At 41.6% G+C, this 11,569-nt stretch overlaps 1 protein-coding gene across 1 annotated transcript in view; it reads right to left on the bottom strand.

Moving 5' to 3' along the window:
• Positions 1–256: 256 nt before the first annotated feature.
• LOC311243974 (copine-9-like) overlaps positions 257–11,569 on the bottom strand; it is a gene marked incomplete at both ends in the record, with an annotated part of 217,986 nt that continues 206,673 nt past the window's right edge. The window contains 3 exons of the mRNA XM_084333382.1: positions 257–439; positions 4,091–4,164; positions 8,461–8,518. Coding sequence (XP_084189508.1) covers positions 257–439; positions 4,091–4,164; positions 8,461–8,518 — 315 coding nt within the window. The remainder of the gene's footprint in view (positions 440–4,090; positions 4,165–8,460; positions 8,519–11,569) is intronic.

The following is an 11,569-nucleotide window of genomic DNA, read 5'->3' as shown; positions in this document are numbered from 1 at the left end:
AGGATGGAGGACTTCTACCATGGATACTACTGTAGTACTAATTCAGGATAGATTCAGGATGGAGGACTTCTACCATGGATACTACTGTAGTACTAATACAGGATAGATGCAGGATGGACCTCTACCATGGCTACCTAATGTAGGATAGGGGCAAAATGGAGGATGTACTGTATGGCTACCACTGTTAGATAAGATAGTGAATGAGTCAGATACAGTTGATGCCAGGAATGAATGTGGCTATAGAGTCTGTGGTGTCTCAGGTGTGCTGATCTAGCTCTGGCAGAGGAGAAGAGGAGAGGGCGGGTCGCGGTTCGATCGCCCTGCTCTTCATGAAGGATAGCAGCTGCTCGGGGATCTCGGCCAGAACGTCTTTGGCCAGCCGGGCCATGCTCAAGATCTGGTTACCGGACCGGTCCATGTAGTCTCTGAATGGAACGAACTGGACAGGAGAGGGTGGAGAGGAGAGGAGAAGAGAATAGGAAGAGAAGAAGATGAGGGGAGAGGAGAGGAGGACACATTATAATTTTTTATCCAGATAATATTTATGCACTTTTAAAGCAATACCCTACACATTCACATGTGTGAGCTGACCAGTACCTCAGCAAGCACATACCACGAACGCCATAGGTCTAGAGCCATATGGAATCCGCGATCACGGAATCGCGGACGGAATCGCGGAATTGAGCAATAAAAATGGAATCCACTATAAAAAAATAAAATAAAAATTATTTTTTTTTATTTTTATTTTTTTAAATTTTTTTTATGTTGTGGGACTTGTACAGCACTTTGTTCAACTTTGTCAGTGCTGTAAAGTTTAAACCTTTTAAAATCTTAGACAAACAAAACACTTTGCTTTCATGAAATATTGTAAGCCGTCATTTGAGGCTTTATAAAAGCAGCACAATGAACACAAATCTGTCAGTGCCGAGTCCGACCTCATCTTAAAAAACAAACAGCATTGCTTGTTGTAGTTAACAAAGAGAGGCAGAGTTGATTTTGCAAAAATATATATAATTTTTTTTTTTTTTTTTTTAATAATCAAATTTTATTTTCATATTCGAATCCCATGCCCATCGAACGAAGCTTCGAAGCTTCAAAGTATTTAAGACAGCCCTATTAAATGGACTGTTATATCTTATTAAATTGTGGACATTTATTCATTCCCACTTATTAGACACTATTTCTGATGGTAAAATGAGCGTACAAAGCAAAATACAGAAAACGGAAAAAACGGAATTTGGAAAAAAATAAAATGGAATTTGGAAAAAAATAAAACGGATTTCATATGGCTCTACATAGGTCCCACCACCAAGATCCCACAATAAAAGTCTCTTTGAGTGTGAATGTGATGCATCAACCTTTGAACATAGTACTTTGAACTTCTACTGTCTTTAACAATGAATGCACATGACAGGGATATTTACCAACACACTTCTCTCTCTCTCTCTCTCTCTCTCTTACTATCCCACACACAAGGTTTCTCTGGGTTGCAACATGTCATGCTGTCAGTAAACTCTATCCTTAATCAAAGACTCTGCTGTCTGCCTCCGTGAATAATCTGGTATTCCACATCAGTACACAACACTCCAAAGTCTAAATTGATGTAGTAAACTTAGGGGATCAATTTCCCCATGGGGATCAATAAAGGAATATCTTATCTCAATATTGATTCGCTCCAACCACTCCCTCTTTAGGGTGAAAACATGTTTCTTCTGAAAACTTAAAGTCATAATCTCAAACATTTGCATGTGAATAAATGCATATTGCCAATTGAACCATTGCACTAAAAATAGATATACTGTAAGTCTGTTTGTAAATTTCTTGGGACAGCCTGTGTATTTGTAGTTGTGAAATTAATCTAAAACAGTTGGAGTGTGAATGTGATATATCACCAGAAACTACTCAACCTCTGTTGTCTATAAATGAACACACTCTAATTTACCATCTTTAGATGTTTGAAAACATTGGACCTCATTCACATCTTCGCAAGTGTCTTCATAATTATCTTCTTAAAAATATATAAATTAGTACTATAGTACTAATAGTGCTAATCAGATGTATGTAGCACAATACTACTACAGAATTGTAGTATTAATATGTACAGTGATATAGGTAAAGTCCAGTAGTAAGTCATACTGGCCAACAGCGTATTACGTAACTAGTAAGTGTAGGTAAGGGATATGTACAGATATATAGTATCTAAAGACATGGAAAAGGGATTATATGCAGGTATGTGAAGACAGATATATATATATATATATATATATATATATATATATATATATATATATATATATATATATATATATATATCCAAAAAAATAATTGCAAAACACAGGAGGTGTCTGAGGTGTGTCAGCTGCTGCGTCCAAACACGTCCAGCGTTTTTTCAGCAGTCCAATATTGCGCTCAACGGTGGAACGAGTGCACCCGTGGCTCTCATTGTAAGCCACCTCCTGCTCCGTCTGGGGGTTGGTGAGTGGGGTCATCAACCAGGGGGCCAGTGCATATCCGGAGTCTCCTAATAAAACAGGTCTGGGCGTCGCAGATGATTTTAACGTTGATGGAGTGGTTGGGATATGGAAAATCAGGCATGAAATCCTCTCTTGACTAGTTGTTGTTCAGTATATGGGAATTTGATGTATTGTATGGCCAGTTATATGATTCCATCAACGACTCGCTGGAGGCCGCGGCTGATGGATGGCTGTGATAATATGCCCACCCTGTCTCCTAGCTCCCTCTGTAATGTCCCAGAGGCTAAAAAGTATAGTACCTGGACGTGTGGTGGCACACGGTTTGAGTGTCTGGTCCGGCTCCTCAGTGCTGTCTCCAGGGTATTGTGTATTACACAGCTCCATTAGGACAGGTCTTGGTAGCCTGAAGCGTCCCACTAGGTACTCATCACTCTCTGCTCCCTCCTCCCCTCCCTTTTAAATAGCACGATTGATTACTGATTATTGGATGGCATGGTTCAATTTACATGATTGATGTTCAAGTCCACGTGCAAGTTCAAGGTTGTATTTGCCCAGTGGAATGTTTCTCCACAGGCTCTTACAATGTGCACACTAAGCAAGGTCAAAAAATAAAACCAACAATAAAGAATGACAATATACAAGGCGGTATATGAGCTATTAATATAAAATGGCAAATCTATAGCCTACATGAAAGGAATGGGATGTGCTGAGAGGAGAATATATATATATATATATATGTGTGTTCATTCTATTACACTATAGCTATATCCGCCCAATTATGTTTAGTTCTTATTTATTTATTCACTGCCATTTTCAGTGTTTGTGTAGTGTTTTCATTTATTTTAGGACAGCATGATGCCTCGTTGAATCACTATAAATGTAAAACATAATTGTTAATGATAGAAATATTGTCGTATTTATTATTATTATTATTAAATCCGAGGATGTCTGTGGAATCAATATCAACGCAATCACAAATGATTTCTCACAAGTGAAGTCCTTAATTTAAGAAGACGGGCGCACACCAATCTGGCCTATCTACGACTGCTTTTCCACATTCTTAAATCCTGTTCTTAGCTAAGAATGAATCCCAGATAAGAAACCGTTCGTGAATGCTATAATTGGCCCAAGAACTTCGTAAGAGTTAAGAAGACGTGCGTTCGCGAACGAGGTCCATTGTTCCTCTGAAAACATAAAACAGACTTATATGGTTCTTTGCCTTATATGGTTCTTTGCTTTTATATGTGTTGTTCTTGGCTGTTCTAAACACTGGTGTCTGGCAGCACACAGGAAGGGGTACGTTTTCCATCAATCAATCAATCAATCAATCAATCAATCAATCGATCAATAGATAAATAAATACATACATACATACATAAATACATAAATAAATACATAAATAAATGAATACATAATAAATAAATAAATAAATAAATAAATAAATACAAATAGAAATAACTTTTTATCCTAAATTGATCTAGCTCCAACTACATGGATAAGCTCCAATGAATGTATCAACGGCATCAACGATGTTCTGATGCAAACCCAGTGTAAGCACCGCTCCCCAGGCTGGGACAATTTGACTGAACAAATAAAGGTCAAACAGAAACAGGTACCTGGACGATGTCCCTCTCAGCGAGACGTCCCCTGGAGGACACCCTGACCTCGTCTCCATCCAGCTCCTCCATAGCTAGAGGGAGAGAGAGAAAGGTAGAAAGATGTAGAAGGAGAGAGAAAGAGGTAGAGATGCAGGAGAAAGGAAGAGGTAGAGATGCAGGAGAGAGAGAAAGAGGTAGAGACCCCTGCTCACCCTGGACCCCTGCTCTTCCCCACTCCACCACGCTACCCTGTCCCAGGCCCGCTCTCCACTGAATTTCTGACCTTTTGCTCTAGGAGAGTATAAAGAGCTACTTATAACTCCCATAAATCAATCAAAGCCAGATCCCTGAAGCGCCACTCAGTGGCCAGACTCAGTGAGGCTATTCATAAGTTGGACTGGGCTTCCGTTTCAGGTAGTACTGACAACATTAATCAGGCCTGGGACAATTTTAAAAGGTTATTTATCTCCGCAATCGATTCAGTAGCCCCAGCAAACAGTCAGAATTAAACAGAGATCGAATCCATGGTTCAACAGGAGTTCCTTGAAGCCTTAGGGCTTCCAAGCTAGGAGACCAAGCTAGGAGACCAAGCTACTACTGTTCAGAAATCTTAGGAACCAGGTACAGCTCAAAGTACGAGAAGCTAAATCTAATTATTTGTCTGATCAAATCATGGCAAATTAGGATAACCCACAATCATTGTGGAAAACCCTTAAAAATGTGGGTTGCACGACTACTAAACCCAATAAAGATTCTAGCCCTAAAATGTTTGGCAAGAGTGTTAATAACAAAAACTGATTGCCAATCACTTTACCTCTTTCTTCACCTCAGTCAAGAAAAAACCTTTGACTGCCTACCTTTAGGTAACTTATGGGCAGGATCATCTCCTTGGTTTTTTCACATATTATTAACTTGTCCCTGGATCAAGGCATTGTTCCAAGTGACGGTCAGACCCAGGTAATTATAGACCCATGTCCATTCTTAGTGTCACTTCAAAGATATTGGAGAAAGTCATTCATGAGCAGCTTTATGAGTACATCCATGAGTCCAAACTGCTATACAAATTCCAATCTGGCTTTAGGAAGTCTCACTCTACAGACTCATGTCTACTCTTTTTAACTGATTTATACGATCTGAAATGGATGTAGGTAAGCTATGTGGTATGATTTTAATTGACCTCCAAAAGGCCTTCGACGCGGTCGACCACTTTTTAACAAACTATCTGTATACTAGGCATAAGTCCTGCAAGCCTGAAATAGTTTATCTCCTACCTATCCGACAGGGACCAAAAGACTGTGTGAGAATGCTATTCATCGACTACAGCTCGGCATTCAATACCATAGTCCCCTCCATACTCATAGCCAAGCTCAGGGACCTGGGCTTGGGCTATGACCTCTGCCAGTGGGTCTTGGACTTCCTGACTGGCAGACCCCAGGTGGTGAGAGCAGGCAACTGCACCTCCTCATCCATCACCCTCAACATAGGGGCCCCCCAGGGCTGTGTTCTGAGTCCCCTCCTCTACTCCCTGTACACACACGACTGTGTGGCTCAGCGGAGTAGCAATACAATCATCAAATTTGCTGACGACACAGTGGTGGTGGGCCTGATCTCTGCCAACGACGAGAGGGCCTACCTGGAAGAGGTCAAGGTCCTGGCGGGATGGTGCCAGGAAAACAGCCTCTCCCTGAATGTCAGCAAAACAAAGGAGATGATTGTGGACTTCAGGAGGTCGGGGGTCAAGGACTACAGCCCCCTCAGCATCGACGGGGCACCGGTTGAGAGAGTCAACAGCTTTAAGTACCTCGGAGCCTACATATCCGAGGACTTGACATGGACCACACACATTGACAGTGTTGTGAAGAAGGCACGACAACGCCTCTACTTCCTCAGGCGCCTAAGGAAGTTCCAAGTCAGCCAGAAGATCCTTAAGAACTTCTACTCATGTACAATAGAGAGCATCTTGACCGGCAACATCACCTCCTGGTTTGGGAATAGCACTGCACAAGACCGAAGCAGACTACAAAGAGTGACACGTTCAGCAGAACGCACAATTGGAGGGGGGCTCCCCACCCTCCAGAACATTTACTACAAGCGTTGCAAGGGCAAGGCTAAGAGAATCATTAAAGACTCCAGTCACCCGAACAACTGCCTCTTTGAACTGCTGCGGTCAGGCAAGCGATACCGGAGTCTCAAGGCGAGCACAGAAAGACTCAGAAGAAGCTTCTATCCCCAGGCCATCAGGCTGCTAAACGAACAATGAATGAACACTACACAACAACAACCACCAAACGCACATAGCACACACATCCACACGCACACACTCACTTTAAACAAACACACTGTAGCACCCACTCCACACACTTTATAGCACACACCCACTTTAAACAAACACACTGTAGCACCCACTCCCCACACTTTATATTTATGGATGAAGGATTGCACTACAACTCGTACACCTTACTGTAAATTGTACCTAAAATTGTACCTCATCCCATTTCTGCTTTGCACTAGATAGTACTGTACATTAGTACACTGCATAGTATTGTGTATTGTATATTATATGGTAACTCAGAACATTGTACATATGTCTATACCGAACACTGTGACCTCATTTTTCTTCTTCTAAATTCATGCTATATTATGTTATTATGTTATTTGATACTATCTTGTCTAGCACAGTCTCTGGAGCGTAACAGTAAGAAGCATTTTGTATGAAAGTATTCTGTACTTCTGTATGACAACTATTAAAGAACTTGAACTGATATCCAAGGTCATCTTTCCAAGGCTCAGCCTGTGACTTGCGTAGTCCCGCAAGGAAATGTCTTAGGCCCTTTATTGTTTTTCATTTATATTAATGACCTACAAGCTGCTTGTAATGTAAATTTGTTTCTGTATGCAGATGACTCATAGCCTCTGAAAAGGATTTGAATAATCTGAAGGCCATTCTCAGTGAGGAACAAATTAACATCTGGCTCACAGACAACAAGTTGTCTCTTCACATGGGCACAACTGAATACATCTTATTCGGTTCCCAACCCAGGCTGCGTAAACTGATTTAGCCTAATATTATCCTTGGCGGTCAGTCCTTTCCTGCTAAAACCTCAGTCAGCTACCTAGATTGCTATTTAGACAACAGCCTGGGTGATGAAACTATGGCTTTACAGACCTTAAGCAAGGTGAGCGGCAGAACAACATTTCTGACCAGGAAAGCTCAGTTTATGGACGCAGCTAGTCTCTGTCTGTTAGCCAACTCTCTAGTTTCATGTTGCTTTGATTATGCCATCTGTTCATGGTATGGTGGCCTGACCAAAGGTCTAAAAGATAAATTACCGGTCTCTCAGAATAAGCTAGTCAGGGTAGCGTTGGGGCTACCCTCAAGAGACCATGTTGGTAAACAGCACTTCCAGCAGTTGGACAGCAGCTCAGTATGGTCCATAGCATATTTTACAACGGGGCCCCTGAGTACCTCAATGATTACTGTGGGAGGAGTGGTGACACTCATTCTCACCACACAAGAGCCAGTGTTGCTGATCTGTGTTTGCCTAGGTTCAAAACCAACATGGGTAAATGTTCATTTTGGTTTGGTGGAGCGACAAACTGGAATATGTTGCCTATGCCGTTAAAGAATACAAACAGCCAGCACCTTTTTAAGAAAAAAGTCAAAACCTGGCTCTTTGAAAATGTGAAAGCTTAAGAACATGTTCATGTAAATATTTTGTACAGCCTATTTGTTGTATTATTTTGATGTCTTGAGACCAACGACCACAATGGAAATAAGTCCATGACTTTATTGTGCCCATCCTTGACGTTTTGCTTGAGATGCATGTAATTTTTCATCGTTTTTTAACTGAATGTCAAATAAATCAAATCAAAATCTAATTGGATCACATACTCTTAGACCTCAATAAGCTGCTCTGAGAAGGCAGATGAGCGTAATTATGAGGTAAACCTAGGAAACGGAGGCACACTCACTCACTCGCGCACGCACTCGCGCACGCACATACACACGCACACACACACACACACACACACACACACACACACACACACACACACACACACACACACACACACACACACACACACACACACACACACACACACACACACACACACACACACACACACACACACACACACACACACACACACACAGGTACAAAACAACCACATGCATATGGAAACAGAGGAATACAGAGGAACACAGGCTGACAGGACAAACATAAACACTGACTGAGAGACTGATGGTAGAGTCTTTAAAGTCTTGCTCTGAGACATGGTCTTAGCTCTCTGGATGGATGGATGGCTGGATAGATAGATCTATTGATAGAGTAGAAGGATAGATATAGACACAGACAGACAAATAGACGGACAGATGAAACCCTCACCATCAAACTCAGCAGGTCCAACTCCTACAATGATGATGGACATGGGGAGGGATGCTGCCTGCAGACACAGTTAAAAACACAGTATGAGTTAAAGGGGAACGCCACCCAAATGACAAATTCTACGTTATTTCCATGGCCTACAGTAGGAACATTGAACCAGATAAGTAAGAATCAAACTTGGGATGTAATCAGGTATAAGGTCTGGCGCTGCTCCATAGACAACGAATGGGAGTCTGATTCTGTTTGTTCTCTTTGTTATACCCACATGAGAGTGAATCTATTGTTGTGTTGTCTGTTCTCAAACAGAATATTAATCTGTATGCATGGCACATTACCCTGGGTGCTCTCAGTGTCATCATTACCATCCAACCCAATTCATTGTCTAGCAGCTTCATATACTTTATACCTGATGGCACCACAGAGTTTCACCACTATTTTTTGGGTTATAGGGTTAGGGTTGGTTCATGGAGTTGTTCATGTTCACTAATATTTTTTGACTGCCTTAGACCACAGGAATAACATGCATGAATTATGAAATTGTGTGTAGTTGTGTGAGAATATTACATAAAACAAGGGTAATACTTTACATTGATAGTCCGGATAGTCCAGGCTTACATCTTATGAGTAGCAGTTTTATACATATTAGTGTGTCAATAATGTATTCAGTAACTTGTCAACAGTCTATACTATATAGGCTACATATTAGTGTCAGTAACTTGTCAACAGTCTATACATATTATCAGCAGTGTGTCAGTAACTCGTCAACAGTCTATACATATTATCAGCAGTAATATGTAACACTTACATACACTTACTTACACTTTAGGTTAGGCTAGGCGTAGGCTATAGGCGTATGGAACCCAATATGCAGACAAAGAGAACGGCAGACAGGTCTTGTTAAATCCCAGCACGGGTATATTTAATAAGACAGCAATAGTCAGGTATCCGGGCAGCGATCGGGTACACAGGGAGAATCTTGTACAGTCCAGGGAGCATGCGCGGGGCAGGGTAGTCAGTAGTCGGTAAGCTAATTTCCCCAAATGTTGGCGTGTTCTTATGCTTATGGTCTCCCAAGCAAGGTCTGAATTCGTAAAGTCAGCCTTGTTCGTTTATTGCCCCAAATTCTTGGAATGATCTTCAACACACGCTAAAAAAATCAATACTCAACTAACCTATGAACAATTAGAACCATGATCACAAATCTCTCTGTGTCAACGTGTAACTGTGCGTTTTATCCTATTTATTTTAACTTGTCTGCAACTCAACATCATGGTAAATGAAGGCAACCTCAGTGATTATTCAAGACTAAATAAAGGTTTGAATGAATCAAAGTATATAAAGTCCAAATAAAGTGTAACGAACATTTGACAACAAATACTCTGAATATCTACTTGACGGCTGTACCTAAATACTTTGAATTTAAGCTTGAACACAGGAGTTTAGATGCTTCTTGTCTCAAAGCGACACAACTTCAACTTGAATAAATGGATTATTTACTGCGACCACCACAGCGAGTCTCCTTTATTCTGGACCAGATGACTTTTCACAGAACTGTTGTTATTTAAGCATCAAAGCAGCACAAAACACAATAGAAACGGAGCCGTCTGTGAACTGAGTCTCTAGTGCTGGGTCTCCCGGGTGCGTCTATTCTTTAACTAACGGATTTCCAGTTCCGCGTTCTGCGATCTGATTGGCCACTGCCGTTTCTGGTGCGATCTGATTGGCCACTGCCGTTTCTGGTGCGATCTGATTGGCCACTGACGTTTCTGGTCATGTGACATGTGCGCCCAATCGCGTGACGCGCCCATTTCCGCCTCGAACAGCAGCAAACTACCTAACGCCTATAGTTTATCACTGGTTAAGCTTAGGCGACTCTTTCGAAGTTGGTTAACACTTTAATCGCCGGAAACGCCGAAACTCGTCATTGCCCGCCATGCTCATTCTGCCGAAGACGCCGTAACACGTCTTTGATATCAATATTTCAAAAATCTGTGATCGAAATCATATTTCTCCTCCGGGGACCTGAGATATACTGCTGAGCTCCACTCAACTCTCTAACGGTTCAAGAGCGCCATCTGGTGGCCGATCGGCAGATCGCCCAACAGGAAGTCATGTGGATGACGTGGTGCTCATCCATATTCGGTCCGGGCACTCGCTATCGTTAGCGGGACTCTAGCTCGACACACTGGACAGCGATCAGTTGCCAATAACTCGACAAACAACATGATTTGGACGTATATACTATTATACAACCTGGAGATGGATCGGGTATTTCGACATCCCATAATAGAAAAAATTCTTTTCCACGCTCATCCCCCAATGGCGCGAGGAAGATACGGTGAGTTTCAGCGTTATTTTCTAATGTCTGCTATACTAACTGCTCTGATGATCATATGACCCACACTAGATGAATGATATAACGTTGCCCACGGAATTATAAACGACCCCCCGCCCATCTGGTCAACATCAGATCATACGTAGTAACTTCTAGAAGTACCTCCAGTTGACATTTTTTATCTGGCACCGATCGCTACCAAACTGTATTTGATCATCAATATAATGCATTTGGGGCTATAAATCAAGTTCTGGAGAAAGCTGCAGAAAACGATAAAAACATACTTATACTTTAGACCGTATTTTAGTATGAATATGTGAATGAAAAAGTATAACGTTGCTACACCCTGAACAATAGATATAGGACATTGAATGGGCCATAATAATGTCAATTTAGCAATACAATTTAAAAAGTTATAGCCCTGCAAAGAAAGGGAACTTCTCCATAGACAAATAGAGCTGGCTAGGGATGGTAAATTATGAATTTAACCATGGCGATCAAAGTGTTAAGTTTAGAGTTTGGAATCAGGGCTGGTGTTCTCTCGCCCTGCTCTAAGACAAACTCTAACCTTAATCAACTTCGAAAGAGTGCCTAAGCTTAACCGGTGGCAGAACTTGCCGTCACACGATTGGCGCGACCAGAAACGTCAGTGGCCAATCAGAGCGCAGAACGCGAACGCGGAACTGGAAATCCGTTAGTTAAAGAATTCAGGCCTCCCGCGTCGGTTCGGCGGGTTGTTTACTTCCAGAAACGATCACTAGAACCTTCTACTAG

The sequence above is a fragment of the Notolepis coatsorum genome (genome assembly GCF_963971535.1).
Source record: "Notolepis coatsorum genome assembly, chromosome: 17".
NCBI classification, from domain to species: domain Eukaryota; kingdom Metazoa; phylum Chordata; class Actinopteri; order Aulopiformes; family Paralepididae; genus Notolepis; species Notolepis coatsorum.
Note: the sequence above shows the minus strand (reverse complement) of the source record. Positions and strands in the feature narration are given on the sequence as shown.